General features: G+C 28.8%; 1 protein-coding gene across 7 annotated transcripts in view; it reads left to right on the forward strand.

The window, feature by feature from the left end:
* The window catches only part of LOC129968525 (histone deacetylase 4-like), a 273,174-nt gene that overhangs the window by 115,074 nt on the left and 130,143 nt on the right, over positions 1-27,957 (forward strand). For 5 of the 7 annotated variants that reach the window (XM_056082504.1, XM_056082505.1, XM_056082510.1 and 2 more), the window contains exon 1: positions 12,333-12,565. In XM_056082504.1, coding sequence (XP_055938479.1) covers positions 12,523-12,565 — 43 coding nt within the window. In that variant the 5' untranslated portion in view covers positions 12,333-12,522. Of the gene's footprint in view, positions 1-1,942; positions 2,051-12,332; positions 12,566-27,957 lie in introns of those variants that run through there. The other 2 variants (XM_056082508.1, XM_056082509.1) reach the window with 1 other exon arrangement.

A 27,957-nucleotide genomic window follows, 5' to 3' on the forward strand; every position in this document is an offset into this window, starting at 1 on the left:
CTTTTTCTTTATTTTACCATGTTTCTTTGTATAAATATCCATCATTTTAATATGATACGCAGTGAAAAAGAAAATTTCAGGGACGCAAAAACGGCAATTCAATGCCAAACATGGAATGCCTTAATCTGTCTTATGAAATTGAGGCAAACATTAAATAAATCCGTTTCTGTGCATGCGTTGTCTTACTGGCCGTCTTATAACTGGCAAACCCGGCATTATATATGTTTTGCTTCTAAGCTTCGTACTTTGGTAGCTTGCTGTTGTTGGCCTCCTTAGTGCCCCAGTAAAATAGATTTCAACCATATTCCAAAGAAATGAAAGCACAAGAAACAATTTTAAAGTTAGACAGCTTTAAGCAGAACACACATGCGGCTATCGAAAGGACATCAGAGGCTGTAAACATGTTTCATAGTGTACATCGTAAAACTGGCAAATGTACAAATGTGCCCATGTCACAATGCGGTTATTACTTAAATAAACAGAACTTGAAGTTTCTATTTGTTCTTTCAAATTTTTCCTTCTATTGTTGTTTTCAATAAAAACTATTGCCATTTAAAACCATTGCAATTGCTTTTAATAAGACTTTACTATTTCAGTAAAGAGTTACAATTGTGGTATTTTATCGAGTTAGTTTCTACTAATCTCTGTCTCTATTTCTACTACTAAGATCAATGTCTCTCTGTGTCGGAGTGTATGTGTATGCCTCTCTTTCTCTGTGTGTGTGTGCGTGTGTGTTGTGTCCTTCTCTCTGAGTCTCTCTCTCTGCTTCATATACACATGAATCCACGGATTGAAAAAGAATCAACTGATGATAAATTTTCTTAGATTTGAAACACATTTGTAGCTCTGATATAAGACAATGCGAATTTTTATAGTACAGACGGAGTGACAGGCAACAATTTTGTGGATAGAATTTCTCTAAAAATTTTGAGAAAATTCTGCAGTTTCAATACAAAGATTATGTAATACATATTTCATTCTTCAAGTCCATCGTCTGTTTGTTATATGTATATATGTTTCTGTAAATGTAATAAAGTGGTTATTATTATAATAATCGGATTAATTATATTTACCTTAGCATATATATCTATGATTATTGTTTATATCTATGCTATGATTTATGTCTATGATTATGATTTATGTCTATGTTTATGATTTATATCTATTTCATGATTTATATCTATGATTATGATTTGTATCTATTATTGTGATTTGTATTTATGTTATGTCTATGATTATGATTATGATTTATGTCTATGTTTATGATTTATATCTATTTCATGATTTATATCTATGATTATGATTTGTATCTATTATTTTGATTTGTATTTATGTTATGTCTATGATTATGATTATGATTTATATCTATATTTAATTCCTGGCAAATAATATAGGTAAAATTAAAGAATACGGTAAAGATTTTTTGCCACTATCTACTATATCATGCTAAATAGCAGAAAACTCGTCATATATTAACTACAGTATGTAACCACATTTGGCAATTGATCGTTTATAAAAACTTATAGTTGTATGTTTGCACCGCATCTTTATTTTTAGCCATAATATATACAGAAGCGAATAAAAAAATTGATAAATCTGTGTGGATATTTTAACACCTTTCAAGCTACTGAATTAAATAATCTGTTTATACTCACCAAATTAAATTTGGTAAAACTTAAGATTAGAGTCCACTTCCCTCCAAACATATCAAAACTGTTATAACACTGACGAAAGTCTATCATGTTGGATGGCGAAAAAATTTTAGGGTTGCAATAAAAATTATATTGATTTGGAGAGTAATCATATTACATTTGGCGAGTAATCATTCCAAAATAATTTAACATTGGCAATCCGACATTAATTTTAAGTCTAACCTGATTTTGTTTTAATTCCTCCTCTTTTTAATGTCAATGATTTCAATAATTTTAATTTTTTCTTTTAGATTATCATGCTTCTTTGTGGGCAATACTTCTATATGCAATATCATCACAGTCAAGAATCTGAGCAGTCAGTGTGGATGTTTTAACAATTATAGAACCACTCCATAAAGGTAAATCTTATTTTCTTATATTTATTGTTGTTCCATTTTGATGCCCCTTTGTACATTTTGGTTAGTATTTGTAAAGATGAAAATTCTGGATCACTCTTTCACTTATTTCCTAATGGCTTAGGAATTTGAAATTTTGTATTTGCATGTTTACAATAGCAATATACATTATTTGAACATTAATTAAATATTTTCAGTGCTCATTGTATAGTCAATTCATTAAATGAATTAAATTTTGATACCATATACATGGCGCCATCTGGTAGCGGATTTGGGAAAAAAATGGATTCTAAGATTTTATATTATTTTTGATAATATATTATTAATTAAAAACTAACGGTAGGTATTAACTATTCCTTATAGAAATTGCCTCATAGATTATATAGAACAAAAGAGAAACATCTCTTAATTTGTGTTAGAGAATACATATGCATGTTCTAACACACTCACAGAGGCTAAATACATAGAAATCTTTAATTTTTAATTCGTACCGTTTAGCGTTTGACTTAAAAATAAGGTACGCACGCACGAATTGAATTTTATTTTTAACGATTTTTTTCAAAATATGGTAATCCTGCCTCTTTTGGAGCCTCCTAAGATGGTTGATTTTTGGCGTGCATTTGAGAAACTGGTAAGATTATTTTACGTGCTTGACGAAAAACAACATAATGTTCTTGAACTTTATCGTGTTTAGATTATATTTATTTCTTTTTTACTTTCAATCTTAAGAGGTTTACATTTAAAAAAAAAATGATTTCTTAAGCATGATTCTGTGTTATTTCTTAGATTGGTTTCAAAATTTCCAGAAAAAAATTTAATTCGAAACATCGATTGTAATACAAAATAATATTTTTCTATATCTATTAGATATTTCGAAATAAAATAATCCTAAGCAAATATGCTTGGTTTCCTACGTCTTTCTTTATTGAATTATCCTCTTGACTAAGCCGCTGTCGTAGTTATCTAGACATATAAGGAGAGGCATTAAAAGAGCCATTTAACAAAAATTATAGACTTGTCTGAAGCACTTGTGGCTTATAATGCTTCTTTATCAATGATCGAAACTGCAGCAATAAATAAGAAATATCATTGATAAAAAAATGGCAATAAATCCCAATGAAAATACAAACAGTCGTTGGATGCGTTTGTTGTTCGCGAAGCCAGGAACTCCTCGCTTACTTTGTTCTTATTTTGCTCACTTTCACTTTTGTTACAATTCAGACTTTGACCTTTTAAACACATTTTTTTTTTTTTACTTTCTCGTATCCGTAGTATAACGAAAACATATTAATCGTCAAAAAATACGAAATTTGATTTTTGGAGAATCTTTGTGTTTTAAAATTCTCTGAGTTCGAAAAACACATTTTTAGATAATGTTTGTCTGTGACAATTATAACTCAAATAAAATATGGTAGTATATAATTTTTAAAGATTTATATCATATATATAATTATTAAAGTATTGATGATGATGTCGTGTTCACGTTATCACGGAAAGGGGGTGCAATAGCTTCAGAGGGTAAAGACCCCTCAGCACCCGAGGGCAGAAGTCTGACTTCTAACTCATATGAAGATGAAACTGACACATTCGCTTGCACAACCCCTTTTTACAGGGGGGGGGGGCACATTCACACACCTCACAGACAGAGCACAGATAAAGAACAACCATGCCCGCAACCGGGATTCGAACCCGGGACGTCCAGATCACGGGGAAGTTGCACTACCCCTATGCAAGAACGCCGGCTATTATAATATTAGTGTTATGTATATAATTATAAAGTATTAAAGTATAAAAATTTATCCTTATATCTTTGAGCTATAAGAATAAAATTTGATATGCAATTTTTTCACCAAATTTATAAATTTCTATCAAATTTTGAGCAAAATCTGTTCAGGAGAAGTCTAGCTGTTCGAATGTAATTTAACAAGATAACTATATACAAAGACAGCTAGGTAGATAATATTTAGTACCCAGATTTAACATCTATAGTATAGATAGCCATCAAATTTTGAACGAAATCCAATGAGAGGTTGACCATCTGTCGGTTTGTACTTCCAGAAACGTAAACGTGATAACTTAAATAAGCAATAAGTTAAATTTATCAAATTTGGTATGAGATTTTCTGACTACAAGTGTAGTTTTTTTTCAAAGTTTAATTTGTAGTGAATAGCTTATAAGCCAGTTAACAACTACGCTACCCGAGCTATTGCTTTTGTATCGGGGTCATGTTACTGGGCTGCGAATCATAAGGTCCCAGGTTCTATCTTCGCACATCACAAACCGCCACATTGGTGACCTCAAAAGGTTCAGGCATATCGTTCGTCTCACCTCCAAGTCACTGGAGGGAGAGTTTGTAGTGAATAGCTTATAAGCCAGTTAACAACTACGCTACCCGAGCTATTGCTTTTGTATCGTGGTCATGTTACTGGGCTGCGAATCATAAGGTCCCAGGTTCTATCTTCGCACATCACAAACCGCCACATTGGTGACCTCAGAAGGTTCAGGCATATCGTTCGTCTCACCTCCAACTCACTGGAGGGAGAGTTTGTAGTGAATAGCTTATAAGCCAGTTAACAACTACGCTACCCGAGCAATTGCTTTTATATCTTGGTCATGTTACTGGGCTGCGAACCATAAGGTCCCAGGTTCTATCCTTGTGCATCACAAACCGCCACAAGTTTTAATCAGTTGGGAAAAAGGCATCTAATTCCCAAATTCGATTTTCGGATGTTATTAATTACATGCCGGGATTAATCGCCAAACAACTCGCCAAAATTGTCACGATAGATTCAATAAAGATGCTAAATTCATGCCAAATACTAATATTTCGTAATTATTGTAGGCCAGTGTCTTGCAAGGCTATGCGGTGCATTTTCTGGTATAACACCTTTATTAAAAAGTATGAGAGAAAGTTTGGGGTAGAACATTCCCACAGGTTTAATTAGATATTTATTTAATCCTGCCCGACAGACATTCTTGAAGTAAAAAGTAATTCTGGAAATCTCTTTCTAAGACGTCAGTCGTCTATTCGACTATGTACATAATAAAAATGCAGTGCAATAGTAATGATGATAATAAACTTACTATGCTTCAAAGCAAAGTAATCAACTAAGAAAGTCATTAAATGTCTTGTTGCGTATATGTCATAGTAATAAAGCAATTTATGAGCCACTATCAAAAGATAATGGTTGTTTATTTGAAATCAACAATTATGATTGTGGCAGATAAATGGGTAAAATAAATGCATAACTTGCTTGCCTTCTAACTTCTAAATATGAATGTACTTTCGCTGTGCTGCGTCATCATATCTTTTTCCTGCCTGTAATCTTCGCGACGGGATTCAAAATCAAATTTTACTGGATTATTTTAGAGCAGGAATGAACCCCATTTCAGATAATAATAACATTTTACTTTTTGATATTTTATTCACTCAAATTTAAATAAATCTTTTTGTTTTAAAAGTTCCCCTAAGTTTGAAAAATATATTTTTGTTTGTACTTATACTTTTATCCATATCTGTGTCTGACCAGAAAGAAGTAACTAATTAGAAATGCTACATTTGATGAATGTCCAAAACTGCAAGTTTCAATGAAATTTTGGAGGAAATCTATCAAAACCTACCTGTCAGATCAAAAGCATGTAAACATGATACATCAAAGATACCCAGTCTTTTTTGAACCACCGCCTGTTTTATTAGGAAAAAAAAACATTCCTATGTCCTCTCTTCCATTATAGTTAATATTTCCATATATTAAAACATTCCCCAAATTCGCTACCTCCACTACCCCTTATAGAAGGTTCCAGCGACCTCTGAGGGTGGACTGTACCATCCCCCTTGAGAACCTAGGAACTGCATGGATGAAACTTGAAATTAGGCTTTGCAGTTCGAATTGTAAATTAGAACTAAAATTTTATGCTAAATTTGGCTAATAATCCGTTTTTCTACCAATTATTGCGCATATAGGGTGTCCCTGAATTCCTGAGTCAAACCTTAAAAGTGTAGGTAAAATATATATAAAGAAACAATTTTTGCACAGCAACGTGGGATCGGAAATGAAAAGTTTTGGCGAAAAAAAACAACAACACTGCTGAGTTAAGTTTAAGGGCATCCAGGGTGTCCCTGAATTCATTGGCCAAACATTAAGTGTAGGTAAAAAATACATATAAAGAAGCAATTTTTGTACAGCAATGTAGGATCGAAAATGAAAAGTTTTAGCTGAAATTCCATCATTAAAGAGAATAAGAACTGTAGTATCCTAACTTTGTAAGTATTTCGTTGGTATAAAAATATAGAATTAATCTCTTGTTTCATTTAGTGCAGATTGAACATCATACTACTGATGAACAAATAGAGGAAATGAATCAAATATCATACAAGGAGTTTTAATACAGATGGGTTAGGTTTTATGGAAGGGAGGATGAAATTTTAATCGTTATTTGTATAGCAGTTATATCAGCCTCTAAATGAATTTGAAGCAAAATTCTTACAGGAAGTACGTGAACTCAATATTTATTTTAATTAAACAATTACCTTAAATTACATTTTAAAAAATTTGTTTATAGTTATTTAATGCCCGTATTATTAATATTTAAGGCGTGTTATCCAGCTTTAAAATTTGCAATTTATTTAATTGTTTAGGTAAAGTCTTAATTGATATAAGGTAAATTTAGAGATTAAACTAAAAATATTTTAATTCGTGAAACAATACTGAAATGACGAAAATGGCGTCATTGAATAGATTATATGATTTTAAGTTAATATACATAACCTGAGAATAATTCTTATATCATTTTTTAACAAAGAAAAATCACAATTTGACGGAGCAGTAAAATCTTCCATACTTTTATGACAATAATGGAATGAAATGCCATAAATTATATTAAAATTTTTAATGCTTATTAAACTCAGGGGGAAATTGTACTAGACTATAATTAGTACCCTTAAAAATAATTTTGTGAATTTTAAGATTGTGTAAACATTAATAGTTATTAGGAAAAAACACCAAAATATATTTAATTTTTTTAATAATTAAAATTTTATTTAAAATTTCAAGCAAATTTCTCCTATGTACACATTTAATCTTTGGAAATAGACTGTGCTACATTTGATTAGTTTAGATCTAACGATACGGCATAGTAGGTGTCAAAAGATCCACACACATTTCCTTTTATAAACAATAAGGATTTTATAATACTACAAAAAATGAATCTTTAAAATAAAAATCAATTGTTTGAAAACAAAATGATTGATAATCCAATTTCAATTTCATAATTCAAATATTTACAGAATTTCTCAACAACCCAAAATAATTTTTCGCAAGTTCTTTCAACATTCAACTTTGAACAATGGTCGTGAGGAAGTTTTTGGTCTCTTCTCATCTACGATTAGATGCAATTGTGGTTAATCTATATTTGTAAATCAAAATTTAATAATTGCAATCCATACAAACATGGAAAAATATTTTCGTCACGTCATATCCCCTGTAACATTTAAAAAGGCAATAACTGCAGAATCGTCTGCTTCGTACGTTTTCCACGTGCTTTAAAATTCATTGCATGCGAAAAGACAATGCAAATATCTTCCAAGCAGGTGTTTTGAAATTCGTCTGGCATATTGGTTGCATCACAGCAAAACGTGTAGTTTACCTATACGTCTAATAGTGTGTATTCCCAACTTATTGCATTAGGATGAAGAATTCGTTTGCTTTATTATTTTTACACTTTTATTGCTGAAAATTTTCTATTCAGAATTTGAGATGCTTTAGAAAATCTACTGGATATATATAGTTAACAGCAATAAAAATTATAGTTTAAAAATTGAAATTCATTCAGATAATCTAAACAGTATTTATTTCCATCTTAATGCATTAGAATGAATAATTATTATTTTCATACTTTTATTACTGAAGCTTTCTATTTAGAATTCGTGTTGCATCGACAAATTAACTGGACATCTATAATTAACAGCGATAAAAATTGAAATTTATTCAAACGATCTTATAGTACGTATTGTCATCTTATTGCATTAGAATGAAGGATTCGTTTGTTCTATTATTTTCACACTTTTATTACTGAGAGTTTCTAACTGGAATTCGAGATACTCAACTGAATATCTAAACAGCAACGAAAATTATCGCTTTTAAAATTGAAATTCATTCAAACGATCTAGCAAAAACTATCATATTGCATTAGATTAGAATGAAGAATTCGTTTATTCTATTATTTTCACACTTTTATGACTGAAAAATTTCTATTTGGAAATCGATATGCTTTGGCAAATCAACTGGATATCTATAATTAATAGCAATAAACATCATCGCTTTTAAAAATTGAAATTCATTCAAATGATATAACAATATATATTTCCATCTTATTGCATTAAAAGAACTCGTTTGCTCTATTATTTTCACACTTCTATTACTGAAAGATTTCTATTTGGAATTCGATATGCATCAGCAAATAAACTGGACTTTTTACATTTAACAACAACAAAAATTATCGCTTTTAAAAACTGAAATTCATTCAAATGGTTTAGCAGTATGTATTATCATATTATTGCATTAAATTGAAGATTTCATTTGCTCTACTATTTTCATATTTCTATTACTGAAAGATTTCTATTTGGAATTCTAAATGCCTTGACAAATAAACTGGATATCTATACTTACCAGCAGCAAGAATTAACTCTTTTAAAAACAGAAATTCATTCAAGTAATCACAAAGATCTACAGATAAATGAAAAGTTGAGATGATTTTTTTAAATTCACTATTGCATTAACTCAAAAAAGAAGCTTTTTACATTTAATTCTTACATTACACTATTAATAACTTCACTTTCGCCAAAAGAATTCTTAATTGAAATAACAACTTTACCAGAATACATTTTTATTTATATATTTTAAATCAACGCTTGCGTTCTGATAGAGAAAAAAAAATACTTTTTTAGAACTGATATGTATAAAATGAAAAATAATTTGCATACACGACAAAAAGATTGAAATATTTTTACAATATGAAACAACATCTGTATTTTATTCATTTCTTCATAAAAGAAAATTTTATTGGGGAAATATATAATTAAGCTGGAAATGTTTTACATTTGGCACATAGAACTAAAAATCGAATATTTTGCATTATAAATTTGATAGTTTTTTTGTTAAATATAAAACTATAATTCGAAAATCGCTTATCTTGTATGGCTTGGGCTCTAAAAAAGACCTTGAAAATATTTTGAAACAAATGTTTACAACTTGCAACTTTTTTTTTAATAATTTCAATGATTTCAATCATCAGGTCAATAATTTTATCAGATAATCACGTGAATAAGGCAAAAATAGTAATAGTTTAGATGTTAGAGATGAACGAGAAGTGATAAATGTTTAATATAAGTGATAATATTTCATCTTGATTTTTTTATATTTGTTCTAATTTATATATACAAATTTTTTTGTTAGTTAGATTTAATTATAGCGAAATAATTTCTTCCGTGCAAAATATTTGTTACATGTTTTGTTCCAGATTTTTTGTTTTCAGATAGTTTTCATAGAAATGTAAACATATTTAAAGCTGAACATTTCATAGAAATGATCAAAACTAAAGGTCAAGTAAATATCGCCCATTTTATTGTAGAAGAATATAATTGTATAATATTTCTCTTAAAATGTATTTTAATTATTTTTTTGCTATCTATCTTCTTCATTTATAACGATTTCATAAGTTGAGAGAAGAATTTTTTTTCAATACATTTAACCAAGGAATGCATTTTTCTTTTAATAGTTTCGTATATTTATTTGCATATGTTTCGTTTTGTGTTTAGCTTTACTTATATTAGTATATATATTTGTATATATCTAACTACATAAGCATATCTTCTTCTTCGATGGATATAGTATCAGTTTACAATTTAATACTAGAATGCACACTAAATCTTATTTATCTTGCATGTTATATTTTTGAATTATGTGTTCGCAAACTTAGAAAGTTGTTGATGTAATCTATCCTCTGTCTATTGAGTATCTAAAGGATGGTATAAAAAAACACATGATTAATTATTAGTTGTTCCATGGTTCATGGTTTGAAATCTTGTTTGCCATCAAAAGTATCAAAATATCGAAAAAGCATTTTCGTTCTGTGAAGTTGTTTAGTTATTTACATACCAAATGGACACATATCCCCTGTTATTTAAAGTAGAAAAGTACTTATCTATGCTTTTTCTTACTTTTCACATAAAAAAGTTCAATTAAATGTATGTTAAATGTAAATTGATATTATCAGAGAAAAAAAAATGGATTTTTTTAATGCTTTCATTTTTACTGTCACATATACAACAGTTTAATTCATTATCTCACAATAAATCTTATGTTTAAATTAAGCCTTAATTAAAATTGTGAGCCAAATTATAGCAATTTTCAGTTGTTTTTTATTCCGGTGGTAAGAATGTTATAATTTTTAAAACTGAAAATTTATAAAAATTTCTTTTAGCTTTTTTAAAAATTAGAAATTTTAAAAATCTATCAGCATATAAGTCACAACAATGCTAAAGGCGCTGGATCTACTCTATTTCGCTTAATTCTAATTTTAGGGTCAAATAAAATCTTATAGCGCCTTCCTTTTTCTGATGTTCAACATTTTTCTATGCAGAAATTGTTAAGAAAAATTGTTTAGATAAGAGGCATTTCTCTAACATTTATTAAAAACAAATTGTTTGATTTTTCTTATCATTGAATCACATTTTATTTTTACTTTCCTTTAATTCCTGGTTTTGTTCCAGACAGAAATTTTGACTGCCATAACAGCTCCAGATTAAGCCCGATAAGGCTGTTCAATTTTTTTGTAGACCTCACTCTATCGCCTAAACTTCTAAAGGCGATTTTTTAAGTTTGATTTTAGAGGAAATAGTTTTTAATCAATAATTAATAAGTAAATAATAAGCTCTATATCTGAAATAGCGGAACATTTAATTGCAAACTACAATCAAACGAATTTCTTTCAATGTCTCGGCTATAAAAAAGTTTTAAAAATTTAAATTTTACAAAAAGGAATTCAAAAATTATTACTTTTTTATACTATCTAAATATTTGAATAAAAGAAAATTTATTTATATGCTTATTTTTGTGAGACAGTTAATCTTCTACAAAAAACTGGACTAAACTTTCCTTCAAACGAATTTGAAAACACGTTAAAAAAAATCATAAGAATAATGTTCTGAAATTTACATGGCACTTGATTTTAGTTTGAAAAATTCCAAATATTCGGTCCTTTTAAATCTAAGGAAAATACCAATTAAAACTGTTCTCAAACTACCCTATGACGGTCTTGGGGGTGGAGGGGGAGTCCTCTACAATCGCGGGCCACTTAAATGGATTTTTAACTTGGTAGATGCCTAGGGCAGCCAGGCTGCGAAGGGAGGGGTCAAGCAAGTTGATTAAAATAAATTATTCGACTGTTACCAAATAAATAAACTTTCAAGAATTAGAAATCACCTGAATTATAAAATTTTAGGACAATATTAACACTTTGTCAGATATAATTGGTCGCCCCAGTATGTTTCAATGTGTTCACGTTGTTACTATAACAATTATAAGCATCGAGAATATGCTTACATAATATTGCGCATAAGCAGTTATGAATCATGATAAATAAATAAATAAAGGACGCATGAACTAAATGAAATTATTAACCTTGACCTAAAATAAATCCTTAACATAATTATAATGTCTTTAAGTGTGAATTAAAATGTGAATTTTTCGAGAAATATACGCTGTATGACATGCAAAAATTATAAATTAACCAAGTCATACAATTTTAAGAAGGTGTTCTTTGTCAAATATGATTGATCGCTCCAACATGTTTCAATGCATCCATGTTGTTATTACAACATTATTTATAAGCAATGAAAGTCTACTTAAATAATACTGCGCACAAATGTGGATGCAGTTATGAATAATGATAAATAAACGAACATATTAATTAAATAAAAATATTAACCTGAAATAAATCATTAATATTTTGATTAAGTTATTTATAATGTGCTTAAATATGAATTAAACTGAAAAATATTCAGGAAAAATGCATTGTATTTAATGATTATCATAATTCGCACCTCTGGGCCATGTATAATGGGTGGAAAAATATTGCTGTTTGAAAAGTGGTTAAAAATGGCTGCCGGGAGAAAACACCAAACAATTATCGAATGCAGGCTGCGCTAGCGTCGCAGTTCCCCGCCAAGCTCGCCAAAAGCAACCCTCCCAGCTTAGGAAATAGCCGACTCAACACGTGAGCTGTGTTCCGCGCACGACGACGGAGGAGAAATCGCATAGTCGTCCCCCAGACAGTGGAGAACGGTGTGTTAGTGTGATCGCTTGAAGCAATGCTTGCCTGTATGGCACTCGGACTGTTTACAATCAAAACGTGGTTCGATTCGTGATCTAAATATTTTTGTGGTGATTTTACACTACGTCGCAGCAGCATCCAAAATGTCGACTTTCAAGATGGGACCTGAGTGGAGGGAGCCCATTGGTGAGTAAAATCCTCGCTTGTATTCTAGCATGGGTGCGTGCGTGCTGGCTGCCTTTTACGTGTAAGGCGTTATTACGCAGATAAGAGACGAGAAAAAAAAATCATTCACAAAACGGCGATCCTGGAATGGCGTTGGACCATTTCTGACTTCAAGGATACTGCCCGTCGACTGACCATGGGGTTTGATGCTAATGCAAGTCGGATACCGCTACATTTCAGGACGACGTTCCTCAGAGAAACCTCTACATCGTCGTTTCTCAAACTGCGCGGCGCGGCGCGTTCATTCGAATAGCTCAGGTGTGGAACGATGCTTTCTTGCATCGCTTCATTCGAATTTGCATCGCAAAAAAATAAAAATAAATAAAAAAGCAAACAACAGCGGCATGCCGCAAGAAAGGAAATGGGACAGCGATTTGCGCTGTTTTTGTGGCATTACTGAATTTTTATTCATCTATTTGTTGATATGAGCTTTTGCAGACTTAAGAAAGTATTGATCAAGGATTTGGGTTGACCTTGAAATTGTTCGAAAAAAAGAACAACCACCAATCCTTTCTCTCCGATAGTTGGCATCGCATTCCAGGAAATACCTCGCTATCGATCGGGGACCGGGATTTTCGAATTGGTGTGTTGTGACAGGACGCCTCACCCTCCCACCTGTGACGCAATCGCGTTTCAGCTGGTGGTGGGGTCTACCCCCTCATTCGGGAAATCGTTCTCGCCCTAGTGACATACATGACTCATTGTTTTCATGGAAAAAAAAATTAGAGGGTGGGATTCCGAGTAACTATTAGACGTGGTGAATAATTAAGTATGTTCTGGAATTTGACAGAGGAAATTATTATTGCAATTGCAGGCTGCTTTGAAAGAATTATTTTTCTTTTCTATACTATCACGGATGTCTAACTGTTTCCTTTCTTTTACTTTTTCGGAATTATAGATTGCGATTATTTTATAACTGTAATCAAATCTTGCATTTTATATGTTTGTTATGCCCCATATATGTTCGTTGTTTTGTTATTTGTTTCTTTTATTTTAAACTGCAAATTATTTATCTATATGAACAACTTTAAAGTTACCGATAGGATAAACTTTATAAGTAGTGAAATATAATAGTTTAACTGAAATATAGTAGTTATATTTCAGTGAAATAAAATTCGTAGTATTTTTACTAAGATGGCACCACATTTTCTATCTTTATTAATAAAAAAAATTATTTTATGAATATAACATTTGATAGCCGATTTATTTAAATATATTTTCTTGATTAATAACATTAATAAATGTTTAATTTTTTACTTTCATTTTATTTTATTTAATACAAATTTCTGTTCTATTTAGAAACCTATCTTAAGATTTACAATGACTGTAGATATTAGAATTAAATAGGCAGTAATGAGTTTCATAAATTTATTTGCAAATGCAAATTATTTGAACAAATAATATCGTTTGTTATTTGAGAATTATTGTACTGTTATTTTCCCTTATAAAAGTAGCAGATTTATATGTTAGAATGCGTCATTGCAAATGAAATTAACATTCAGTAATTACCTTTATTTGCTTGAAGGCGTTATTTAATTTTTATTTCATAATATAATAATTAGATCATCGCTTTTTTCCCCCTTTAGAATCGGATATATTTGGTTTTAATTTTAATGATTTGAAGAATTTTAAATGCCAGCATTTGTATTTTGTATATTACACAATAACAGATACTGCACATTATGAAATATCTTTCCTGCATAATATCTTATATCTTTTGAAAACAGCTGAATTTGAAAAAAAATTAAATTATTGTTTATTTTCATGACATTGAATGTATTTTTAATTTGAATGTACTCGATGTTTTGTGTATATTTACTTTTTATTTGCATTCAAAACTAAATGTTATATTAAGAATTTCAAATTATACGAGTGATTTTCCAAAATATTTTATTTAAAATTTGTTTAGCGAAACATTTAAATACAAAAAAGGGAAGTTCTACTTTCAAAACAATATTTACATTAAACATATAAATAAACAAGGACGTTTTTTACTAACTAGAACAAGAGCAAGGCGATTTAGTCGATTTATAAAACTTCCTTGACATGTGTTAACATAACCGATTAACTATTCAATTTATAATAATTTAAAGAAAAGTGATGAATTATTTCAAACCTTTGCATCATGTTGTTGTTGTTTTCATTCTTTTCTCTTCGCATTCATTCTATTGAAGAAGAAGGTATACATTTGTAAAAGTATGATTTCTTTGTTTCTCCTTATAAAATATTTCAGAATTTGAGAAAATGCAAGCTAACTTTTAGGAAACCAGCAAACATTATTTTTGTATAATTAATGTCTGTTTTTTTATTATTTATCTTTGTTGTAATTCAGAAAGAAATTTTAATCCCTTATTTCTCTAGATAAAATTATTAATTGTTCATCACCTCATAAAAATTAAACTGCATTCACTTTGATGATCTACAAATATTTTGGGAAATGGGATTAAAATTACTAATGCAAGTAAAATTGCAACATGGATGTAAATATTTTGTAAAGTCTGCTGTAGATTCACATTATTTTAATAAAAGAAAAAAGTATGTTTCATCATTTTTTTTCTAAGAAAACGGTAAACCTTTTATCACTACAAACAAAAAGAAACTACATTCACTTTGGTGACCAAACGTCAAAGAATAATATGAGCAGTCACATTTTATTTAATAATTTCTTAAGTTAAAGCAAACTAAATGTAAGTGTATTCCAGAAGTTAATGTTTGTGTTTGTTGGATTTTAGAATGAAATTTATTTTATTAGTCTTGGATTTTAGAATAAAGTTTGTTTTATTAGTCTTTTTAAAAGAAAGTTACAGTTAAAGCCTATCTCATATTTTTCTAAATAAAGCTATAAACTGATCATCACTACAACCCAAAGTAGTTTACATTCGATTTGATGAGCAAAATCAACAAATTAAGATTGAAGCACTGTAAATCTTTTTTTTCTAATGCCGGAAATAGAAAGCTGGCCCGTTTCCTCGCTTAGTGACATCAATGCTTACATTTGTTTATTTTTTTTTTATATTCCATTCTCTTTCTCTTATAAATGTTGTCTTTGTTTATAGAAATAAAACGTATTATGATTATACTACAATTTTCAAGATATTATTATTATTTTTTCGTTCTTGCGCTTCCATTTTAAATATTAACTTAGGAAATATTTGTACATGGAACCTTTTAAATATTATATTGTGTTAGTTAAAAAAAAAAAAAAAACGCAACTATTTTGAAACATGGCATTATTTTGTTATTGTACCTACCTTATCCCGGGTGATTACAATTTATCAATTTTTGTCACCCTGATTAAATGCTTACACTAAAGATCTACAACACATTTGATGTTGCTTTTGTGTTAGGATTTAGCATTGATAATATGACAAAAAAAAAAGTGTTGAGAAAATAAACACAAAATGTGCATTTAAAAAAACTCTCAAAAATATTTGTCATTATCTTTGCCTTATATTTATTGTAAGGAATGACCAATAGACGAGGAAAATTAATTTTCTTGAATTAAATAGGGAGAAAAGTAATTGCTTGCATGTGATATAAAATTTAAAAATTATGAGTAAATATTAAGATTGCTTTAAAAGACATCTATCACATTTTTTTTTGGTGTTTCCATAAAAAAATTTTAATTCGAAAATTTAGAAAAATTTAATAATGTTACAACGATGCGAGCTTTTCATTTCTTTTTTCAAAAACGTATCCATGTGATTCTTTGCATTAAATATTTAGAAGTAAGAAATCAAAAGAAAAAAAATGTCGAATTACGTCATAGAAAAAATTTTAACAGACGAAAACAAACTGTATTTGTTTTGAAAACAAGCGATTTTTTTCTTAGTGAAGCGACGGTCAAACAAAATTGTAAGCTATATCGCATTTATATAAACGTAAATAAATTTTTTTGGAGTTTTTTTAAACGCAAATTTTGTGTTTATTTTCCCAATTTTTTTTTAATGAAATGTATTATATTTCTACCACATTACATTAAGTGGTAAATAGATTTCCTGAAAGCTAGTTGTTATATTAAAAAAAAATATATATATATTGTTATAAAATAGTAAATATCTTAGGAAAGATCAAACTTTTTTACCAAAGAAAAATTGAATATAGTTTATTTAAACACTGCTGTAGTAGTAAAATAAATATTTGAAAACAAATGTTCAACCAAATATACCAAAAAAAAAAAAAAAAAGCACTAAAATTGTATTTATTTTTATCTATTCTCTTATCCACAAATAAATTATATGTCGTTAATCACTTTTTCTTCTTTAATTCTAATAATCAGATTATTTTTCCTTTTTTTTTCTCCTATTCCATAAATAATTAAGCTTTTTTTACATTTTCAATTTTCTTGCTTTTCCTAAATCATAGTTGCATTTTATTAACCCTTTAAAAATTAGTCACAACTTTTCTCCCTTAATTGCCGCTAATGGCCTCTCGTCTGTTATATAAACAATAACATCCTTTGTTGTAACAAAGTTAAATCAACTTTCATTCATTTTAAACGTGCAGACGTACCTTGATTTGACTTCAATCACTACTAAATTATTTTCAAAGACGCGCCACTGCTTTTCCCCGTTGAATGTTTCAAATGCTTTATCTACTATGTAAACAATAACATTCTTTGTAGTAACGCGAAGTACAGTTAAATCAACCTTCATTCATTTTAAACGTATTTGCATGCCTTGATTTGCATTGTCTTAACAGGAAAGTAAAAAAAAAAAAAAAAAAAAAGCTTCGCATTCAACAAGATTAACCTGTTTGTACCGAAACTGGTTTTTCTTAGTGAGTTTTCTTAGCGCTATTTCTAGTGATAATGCTTCATAGTCGAAAGGGAAAGCATTCGTTTGTCAACGAGGTACCTTTAACTGAGCGTTATCACCGTTTTTTCGGTGCTTTTCTGTTGCTAGGCAAGTTTTTACGAGATGGGGGGGGGGGTAAATTTCGTTTTCATTTGCCAATCAGAAAAAAAAAAAAATATTTTTATTGACTTTTCCAATTTAGATTTTTTTCTTGTTTTTTTAATAAAAAAGTTATCACTTTTATTATGTTCAAATATTGAAAAACAAAACATTTATTTAATGAATACAATTTTGCTAATGAATCTTTTTTACTCCTTTCTTCTAAAACGCAGTTTTAAAGATTTGTTATTATTATTGTAATAATAAATCCTTAATAATCAGATACTAACAAGTTAGCAGAAAAATGTTTTTATTGACATTTCTAGTTTAGTTATTCTTTTCTTGTTTTTAATGAAATGTTTCCTATTTTTTATGCTGAAATATTAAAAGCGCAAAAAAAACAAAAAAAAAACATTCATTTAATGAATAGGATTTTGCTAATGAATCGTTTGTCTTCCTTTCTTCTAAAACAGAGTTTTCAGCATTTATTGTTATTAATATTATAAATCTTTGATAATCAGATAATAACAAAAAAGCAGAAAAATGTTTTTATCGACATTTCCACATTAGATTATTCTTTTCTTGTTTTTTTTAAATGAAAAATTTTTGCATTTTTTAATGCTCAAATTTTGAAATACAACAACATAAAAAAAAATTCAATTAATGAATATAATTTTGCTAGTAAATCTTTTTTACACTTTTCTTCTAAAACGTGGTTTTAAGGATTTATTATTATAATAATAAATCCTTAAGTAACAAATTAGAAGAAAAATGTTTTTATTGACATTTCCCATTTAGATTTTTTTCCTTGTTTTTAAATGAAAAAGTTTTAACTTTTATTATGCTCAAATATTAAAGTACACACACACACACACACACACACACACACACACACACACACACACACACACACACACACACACAAAACATTTATTTAATGGATAGAGTTTTGCTAATATTAAACTTTTTTCTCCTTTCTTCTAAAACGCAGTTTTAAGGATTATTATTATTGCTAATATATTATTATTATTACATTAAATATTTTACCCCTGTTTGTTGTATTTGCTGCAGTGTTTAATTTGACTCTAAGAATATAATATCCTATTTTAAATATTATTCATAACATAATTTATAACTTAATGGATTGCCAATTTCATAAACGCCATTACACTCCAGTCAATCCATTAAATCAAGAATTTACTATACTCATTTTATTTTGGAAGGTAATTTTGTAAAATAACGAAATCTTTAATGATGCCATGTTTTGGCAATATAGTGTTGTTTAATTGGTCATGCAATTTTATAAACTTAACAATATGATATAACCGACGTTATCGAGGATTAAAATCCTTTCATATGCAATATTTTTAATGTAGAAATTGCTTTATTATAAAATACATAATGTACGAAATTCTTTTCGAGCATATGTATTGAAGTAAAAGATAAATTAAAAATAAAATAGTAGTAGGGTAGTTTACAGTCTTAACAATGCGTAGCAAAGAAGTAAAGTTTCTTATCTAAAAATGATCTGTGCTAAATTTTTTGAAGAATTAATAACAGTTGAAAGGAAACTTGCACATAATGAAATTGGTATCATTGAAAAAGTAAAAATTTTAATTTTCACATGCTATAATTCTTTTGGGGGAAAATTGCCTTCCAAATTTCTATCTGTGGTAGAAACGTAAAATATTGTTAATTTCTCATAGCCTGAAACTGCTGCTGTTGGCGAGCAAGTGTTTCATTTGCACTTAAAAGCTTTTTCTTTCTTGCAACTGTATGATCGAGTAACTTGTGCGTGTTTTAAGGCGTTAAACCACTACTTTGAAACGAAACAAATGTTGATTTTAAATTTATATATTAAAGTATCATAAAAAGTTTTAAAAAATAGTGGTAGTTTGGTTCAAAAGTTATGAAGTAATTTTAATTCTCATATTTTGTTATTAAAAAAAACTAATTGCAATTGAAGGAAATATTAAGTTGATATCATTGAAATGGTAAAATTTTGATTTTTAAGATGTCTTAAAAATATTTCTTCTGGAATAATTTCCCTTAAAATTGTTGCTATGGAAATAGTGTGAAATGTTTGTTAATTTCTGTTTATTTCAATATTTAATAAATTTTTGAACTTGAAAAAGGTGACAGTATTCTTTATCATGTCTTTAACCGCTTAACTGTTTTGCTCGTATGTCGTACGTGCATCGATTTATCGAATTTTGATAGTTTTAAGCAAAAAATGTACCACTCATAAATTAAACAAGTATAAATAAACGATTAGCGATCGAAGAAATGAATTATCAGTTCAGATATGGTACATTTATTGCGGAATTTCAAATTTCAGCGAATCGAATTTTATCATTCTTGAAATCGATTAGTTTTTTTTTATGTAATAATTCTGTAATATTTGTGAAATCTCAAATCCTTTTTATATAAACGTATTTCTTTTATTATTTAATTAATCATATTTATATACTTCTCGGTATTTGTGTTTTAATTTGTTTAATACATTATTTTATGAGCGTCCTTTTTTTTTTTTTTTTTTTTTTTGTTTTGTTTCAAGCCTGTGTCATGTCTGTAAGTTTATCTTAGGATAAAATTATGAGTATTTCAGGTTTTTTTTTTTTTTTGATAATTTAAAGCATGAAAATTAATTTTTTTTTTCATTTTTATATTAGAAAAATATTAACAACAAAAATAGAAACTGAATATTACGTGTACTTTACTGAATATACTGTTCTAGAATAATTGCAAATACATGTTTGTATTTTCTTGCCTCGGGTATATAAAAAAAACTGTTTACTCTTTATTTCCTTAATTTCTGTTTAACCAAGATAATTCACATTTATATTATACAAATTACTTTGATTATCATGTTAATAGTCATATTTTAAAATTTTATCTTATCAAGTTGCTTTATGTGAAGTATATATTAAATTTCTTAGTTCTAAGAAAGTAAAATTCTAAATGAAATGTCCTAACTGAAATAAACATATTTTAAAAACATCACGAATATACGTGTCTATCTTTTTGATGTTTGATACAATTATATTCAGTGTTAAAAAAAATTTAAATTTTAGTCGTGATATATTTAAAATTTAAGAATAAGAACTCAAAGTGATAAATGATATTGCAAACATTAGTGTTTTGAATAATTAAATATGGTAAAATGTGTGGGAAAGTTTCCATTTGTGTTTTCTTGGTTTATTAATATACGCAAGCTGACCTTTCATTGCAGCCTTTTGCCATTTAGAAAACATTATAATTTTACCTGTTTAGATAAGAAAAACTGTTTCTGATATTATCATATCTCCTTGATCATAGCGTAGAATTTTCTAGATCTTATCTAATTTAAAGTGTGCGCGTAGATTTAAAAGCTCTCCTTTGTGTGATTTTAAAACCTTGAAATTTTTCCATGATAATATATGGTTGAATGGTAAATGAACTATTTTACAAGTTTCTGTTGTAAATTATTTATGATGAATGCAGATTGCCCATTTTCTAGCAGATGAGTAAATGAAAAAAAATTCTGATTTACGAATATTCTAATTACTGCGGATTAAAATAAATTATTCTAGAAGATCGTTATCGCCTTAAGTTTACTCTTCAAAACTTTAAATGGTAGTATTTCTACTATATATATATATATATATATATATATATTAATAATGTTAATAATCATGTCAAAAGATTTTGACGAATTACTTCTTTACCTAAACAAAAAAAAAGTATTCTTAAAAATTTATTTTTTTAATAAACGCTAATAATAATTTTTTAATAAATAATAAATATTAAATATAGATTTTGGTTTGTTAACTTGCTTGAAAAAATGGAAAAATTAATCGACGATTAAAATTGTCGATATCGATCCATTTGTTTAGGCTGGAAGATTGTCAAAGCTAAATTTTGTGTATATCTCGAAAATGGAGAAACTGAGGAGCAAACGACCATTGATGACATATCTTAAGAGTCTGGAACTTTCATATGAAGTAGAAAATGGCAAATCTGTACAGGAATTGTAGAAAACCACTATCATGGTTTTTAACCATTTATAATGTACAGCGAAATGATATTTTGAGTGGTGATGATTTAATCATGGTGGTGATTTAACGTGATTTAATGTGAATCTAGATTTATATAAATAAGGTGGTGACATTTCTATGGGTCGCGAACTTTCATGTAAAATAAAAACTGGCGAAATCAAACCTTTGGTTGGCCTTGGGAGACTGTTTAATTGATTTTATCGTTTTAATTATATAGTTTGGCAGTCGAGAAGTAAACTATTAAGCAAATTTATTTTTTTTAAATACTTTTATTTAGCTTTGCTTCTTTCATGTTTGAAATTTTGGTTTGTAACAGGTCGGTCACATTAAATCGGGCATAGAGATCTAAAAGTATTCCTATTAGTGTGGTGAGGAAGTTTGGAGATGGAATGCCTGTTCTGATGTTGTCCCGATCAGCTGGCCACAGTTTGAAATGGCGAGCTTCTTTCTAAATTGATTTTCGTGTTGCTTCCAAACGAAATAATAGCTCTGTTATGGTAATATAACTTATCTAAATCAAACTTAAGACGTCGTGGCCTGATTGTAAGACCTTGGCTTAGAATTCCAACGAAAATTTCGTCATTTGCGTTGATCCAATACTCGTTAAATCCTGCCGTTAAGGATCAGACGTCTCATCCTGAGTGTATTGAAGAATTTTGGAGAATAAGGTGTCGGTTTCTGTGTCATCTGCCGTGTTCGTCAACAGTAGGATTTTTGTCCCTAATAGCTCTCTTGTAATTGCAGAATGGGACACTGATATAAAGGCAAAGATATTCCTGTCTTTTCTTTTTAATTTTGTATGTTTCAATTTGAACTCTAGTTTTCATTTTTGTTTTCTCGTAACAAAGAAGACATATTTTAATAAACGAAAAAAAAAAAAATACAAACGAGATTTTGACGAATTACCACGTTTTAGTTCGAGAAACTCATTTTTGGAATTATGTCTCTCTTCCTGTCTGTCTGTCAGCGCGATAACTCATAAAATCATTTATAGATAGAGGGGCAAAATTTGGATGTAACTTACGCATCTCTTGTATAGATTTTTATAAAATTTTAAACCGAATCTGTCTTAAGGGTTGACTGTTTGTCGGTAAATGCGATAGGTAATTCAAAAGCGCACTTACTTGATACACAGTTTCAGCATAAAAACCTTAGATACGTCTGTGGATTGAAGGCCTGTCAATGTTCGCACACATGTTAACAACAACAAAAAAAAAAAAAAAAACGTAATGAATTAAATAAAAGAAATTTCGTATGTGACTTTGTTACTGAAATTGCAGTTTTATGTCAGATTTTAATTTCAATAAGTAAAAGAAAAATTTTGAACCGAATCTGTCTTATGGGATGACCGTTCGTCGGTAACTGAAGCAATTCAAAAATGAAATGACTTGGTACACAGTTTCTGCATCTAAAGCGTACGTACACCGACGGTCTGTCTTAGATAGTTTATTAATCTTCTCTTTCGCTCACATATTAGCACAAAAAAAAACCTAGTGAATTAAATAAATAAAATTTAGTATGTAGCCTTGTGACTAAAATCGCAGTTCTATGTCAAATTTTACTACAATCGGTCAAAAAAAGTATCCAAAATGCATACTCGATTTTCTTTATTATACTAAGAGGCGGTAAACGCTCATGTTGAGGGACTGTGAAAACAAAATTCTGATCACTCATGGCTTTGCTCAATCTACATAATGTTTATATGAGGTGCGAAAATGCCATCATTTCTGTTAGGTAATATGCGAGAATGTTTCGGCGAGACCACTTCCGCTGGTTGTTCTATTTGGATTTACAAGCTTATCTCTAACTATTTAGAAATTTTCTGTAGAACCTACTATTATTGTGGATATCTTATATAAATAAATATGATTCACTGCCTATTTATATAGAAATCCACCATTTCAGTTTGATTTGCACATTTGTCTTTTCCACTAACGTTGCATCTGGCAGTTTCTATTTGTGCAGAGGGTATTTTAAAACGAGTTTATTCTGATTAGATAACTCGCTATCATATCGCTCGTATTATCAACGCGTTTATTTCTGTGGCGAGGAATTGCAGAGTTAGGCAACTCCCGTCGTATCTGGAAAGGCCTGAATCATCCGATTGACATTTCCTTTTTGGCTGAAATTATCAACACTAGACATACTGAACACATGATACTTAGCGCCATGTTCTACAGACAGCGCCAAAATTAGTTGACAGAACGGTGAAAATTGGTATGTGTATCATTGCCCTAAATTAAATAGTTCTTAATGTAATGTTAATACTGGGTTATTCATAGTGATTGTTTCGATGACAAACGTCTATAACCTTCTTGTAAACAACGATAGGACGAACATTTGTTTTAAACCAGCAGGAGTAGTCTCCTTAAAACTTTCTCGTATACCCTTAAAAAGTTATTCTAGAGACCGCCTAGCATAACATACGAAATATTAACATTTGGCGTGAATTTAGTGAATCTATCCTGTGATATTTGGCGAGAATTTTGGCGATTAATCCCTGACATGCGTCTAATAGATAGTATCCGAAAACCGAATTTGAGATTTAAATACGTTTCTCCCTATCGATTGAAGCAAAGATTTGGCACAATACAGCATTCGTAGTAACAAAATTCCATACCAAATTTGATATATTTCAGTCAATGCATTTTTGAGTTATCGTTCCTCCATGTTTCTGAAAATACAGACCGACAGACGGTTAACCTATTGTTGAATTTATCTCAAAATTTGATAGATATATGCTTTATAGATGTTAAATCTGTGCAACGAATTTATCTTTCTAGCTCTCATCATTTTGTTGTTACAGTGTTATTTATACTCAAACAGCCGAACAGAAGACTTCCCCTGAACTGATTTTACCCAAAATTTGATAGAAATCTATAAATGTAAAGAAATCTATAAAGACCATATCCTAAATTTCAACCGTCTAGCCCAAAGTGGTATTAAATTACTTTTGTCACAGACAGATGGATATTTTTTTAAAATGTGTTTGTCGAACTTAGAGAAATCTAAAACGTGGAGATTCGTCAATTTTACGATTTCGAATTTTTTGACTAATATTATACTTTCTCCATACTACGTATACGAGAAAGTAAAAAAAAAAAAAATGTTTTGTGTTTTAGCAATATTAAATGATTGGCGCTAAATCGTTTTCAGAATCCATTTTATGTGATTGGACGAAATATGTTTTTAAGAAAAGTTTCCATTATGTTTCAGAAACATCACATAATCGGCGCCAAATCGACTTGGAAATTCATCATACATCTTGCAGATTGAAAAGTAACTTGGCGTTATTCTATAATGAAAAAAATATTCATTTAGATGCCAGATTTTATGTATAATTGCATTAGTCATGCGACTGAATAATTACGTTAGTCATGTGACGTCACGTGAAATACTTTCGTTGATACATAAGTTCAGCAAATGCTGCAATAGCATATACACATATATTTTCATGTAATACACAACAAAATTTTATTTTTAAAATTTTAATACATTGTATTGCACAATGCTAAACTTAAATTTGATTGAAATCCACTAGATGATACGCTTTCATCTCGCCAACTGATGCCAAATCGCCACTATCAAAAAACACGATGACATTGGCGACTTTTCATCCGTTGGCGATTAAATGGGTTTCAACCATTTTAATTTTTGATATATGACATTTTGTTCTTTAAAAGACAATATTTTGCTTGCAACAATTTTTCAATACTCCTATAATTGGTATTGAATATGGGTGTATAGTATTTGTTCGCAAGCAGTACGACGATACATGATTAACGGATCCATGCCAAAGCATTCATTATATTTACTCATTTAATATTAGAAAAATGGGGAAAAAATATAAAAAATATAAAATATGTTTTATTAGTGTTGTCAAAACTTCAAAACATTTTTAATCAAGGTTTGGAGATAATATCATTGACGCGGAACCTTCAAATAAAAAAAAAAATAAGTAAATTTAAGTTTAATCATTTATTTATTTGTTTTTAATTTTTAATGATTTAAAAAGTAGAAAAAAATCTATTTAATAGTAACTGTGATTCAATTTGTTATAGTATTGTACCTAATAGTATTATTCTTAATAAGTATCTTTCTAATAATGATCAAAGCCGCACGCATTTGTTATTTTGATTTGGCTTCCACCTTCATGATTGAAAAAATATTTTCTAGTTCTTAACTAAATATTAAATGCATATTTTTAAATACTTTTTAATGTTTAAGATATTTTCCTATTAGCACACAAATATTGTACAGTAAAATTGTATTCGCAATATTGGATAATATTGTTCAGTATTGAATAATGTGATATAATATCGCACTATATTGTACAATATTGTGTGGCAGTTTGTACTACTGGGTTCTCGATTGATTAAATATCATGGATCTTGTAATCAATTTTTCTACAATTCACTACAAGAGGCTGCCGTTTAAAATCAAACCTTAATTAAAAATAATCGAACAACTGATAATTATGTTCTGAAGATTTTTTATTGAAAGCATTTATTGACTTTTACTGCGAATGCTGAAGTACTACTGTTGGCAGAAAAATTCCGTGTTTTCAGTATTGATTGTCTTTCAAAAAAGATACCGTGAGGTTGTTATCGGTAAACGCGCTGTCTTTCAAGTAAAACCTCCTTGAACTTATGTAATCTACTGAACTTTTACGTCATTCCACGAAAGAAACATATTGAGCAATGTTTTTTTTCAGTTACACCAATCAATAATATCAAGAATACTTCTAAAAATTCATCAAACTGTTTTTCATTGACGAATTATTAGTTTTCTTATCGCATAAAAATCGTTCTTTCTTTCCTTGGAAATATTTTTACCCATCAGATTATTTGTTTTTAATTAGGTTTCTTAAATTACCTGTTTAGTCCTTTATCAGCTTTTTTCAGTTATACCAATCAATGATATCAAGAATACTTCTAAAAATTCATCAAATTGTTTTTCATTGAGGAATTATTCGTTTTCTTATCGCATAAAAATCATTCTTTCTTTCCTAGGGAATATTTTTACCCATCAGATTATTTGTTTTTAATTAGGTTTCTTAAATTACCTGTTTAGTCCTTTATCAGCGTTTTTCAGTTATACCAATCAATGATATCAAGAATACTTCTAAAAATTCATTAAATTGTTTTTCATTGAGGAATTATTCGTTTTCTTATCGCATAACAATCATTCTTTCTTTCCTTGGGAATATTTTTACCCATCAGATTATTTGTTTTTAATTAGGTTTCTTAAATTACCTGTTTAGTACTTTATCAGCTTTTTTCAGTTATACCAATCAATGATATCAAGAATACTTCTAAAAAATCATCAAACTGTTTTTCATTGACGAATTATTCGTTTTCTTATCGCATAAAAATCATTCTTTCTTTCCTTGGGAATATTTTTACCCATCAGATTATTTATTTTTAATTAGGTTTCTTAAATTACCTGTTTAGTCCTTTATCTTTCTCATTTTTATCAACTTTTTTCCCAAAATTATGATTTTAATCAGTTATGATAAAACCTAATTTTAGTTACTGTTCTGGCTTTCGAATATCTCAAACATCGGTTTATTTTTAAACATGCATCTATTTTAGTATTCGTCTGTAAATTACTTGCTTCAGAATACATTCAATGAAATTAATGATGCAGTCGAGGCAGACGAATACAAAATAAACTAATCACACTTAGAACATTCTCTTACGGTGATGTTTCAGACTGAAGATTCGAATTTTTTCCTTCTTTTTTATATAATTAAAACATTTCAGAATATATTTTTCATGCTGGAATAATTTGCTCCTTTAAATATGGAATAAAATGTTTCTCAAATTCTTCTATAAGAATAAACTCACTTTTTTTATTTAAATTTCCTCTTAAATAAACTATTAAAACTACTTTAGAAAGGATTTATCTAGATCTGAAAGTATTTAATATACGGCAGACTATATAGGAAATGCCTGTAACTAATTAATTCTGTTGTGTGCTTTAATTCGATTTTGTTATCAGTACGCCTGTCTTCATAAATTAAACAATAATACAACAAACCAGTTTCCAAGAATGCCATTCTAATTTAAAAGTTAAATAAGTATCATTTTGGAAACGTGAATTGTGCTAAACAAGCTGCTTTATGTTTTTTTTCTTCTCAAAAATTGCTTGATATAAAACTATTTAAATATTCAAACGTGTTCGCGCTATAGAAATCTTCACGTGTGATTTCCATGTTCTAGAATTGAATATTTAATTAATAAATTCAATTTTGGCTTTAAAATAAAAAATGGAATTTTAAAAATTTGTCTGAAAAAAAGAACAAAATATCACTGACGTTTATTTAGGATTCTAATTCTCTTTATTTTTAATGTATATATCTTTTTCTTTTTATTTCTTTTGAAAATAAAACGATTTAAAAATATTTGGAATTGCATTT

Source organism: Argiope bruennichi, chromosome 5 (assembly GCF_947563725.1).
Source record: "Argiope bruennichi chromosome 5, qqArgBrue1.1, whole genome shotgun sequence".
Lineage (NCBI taxonomy): Eukaryota > Metazoa > Arthropoda > Arachnida > Araneae > Araneidae > Argiope > Argiope bruennichi.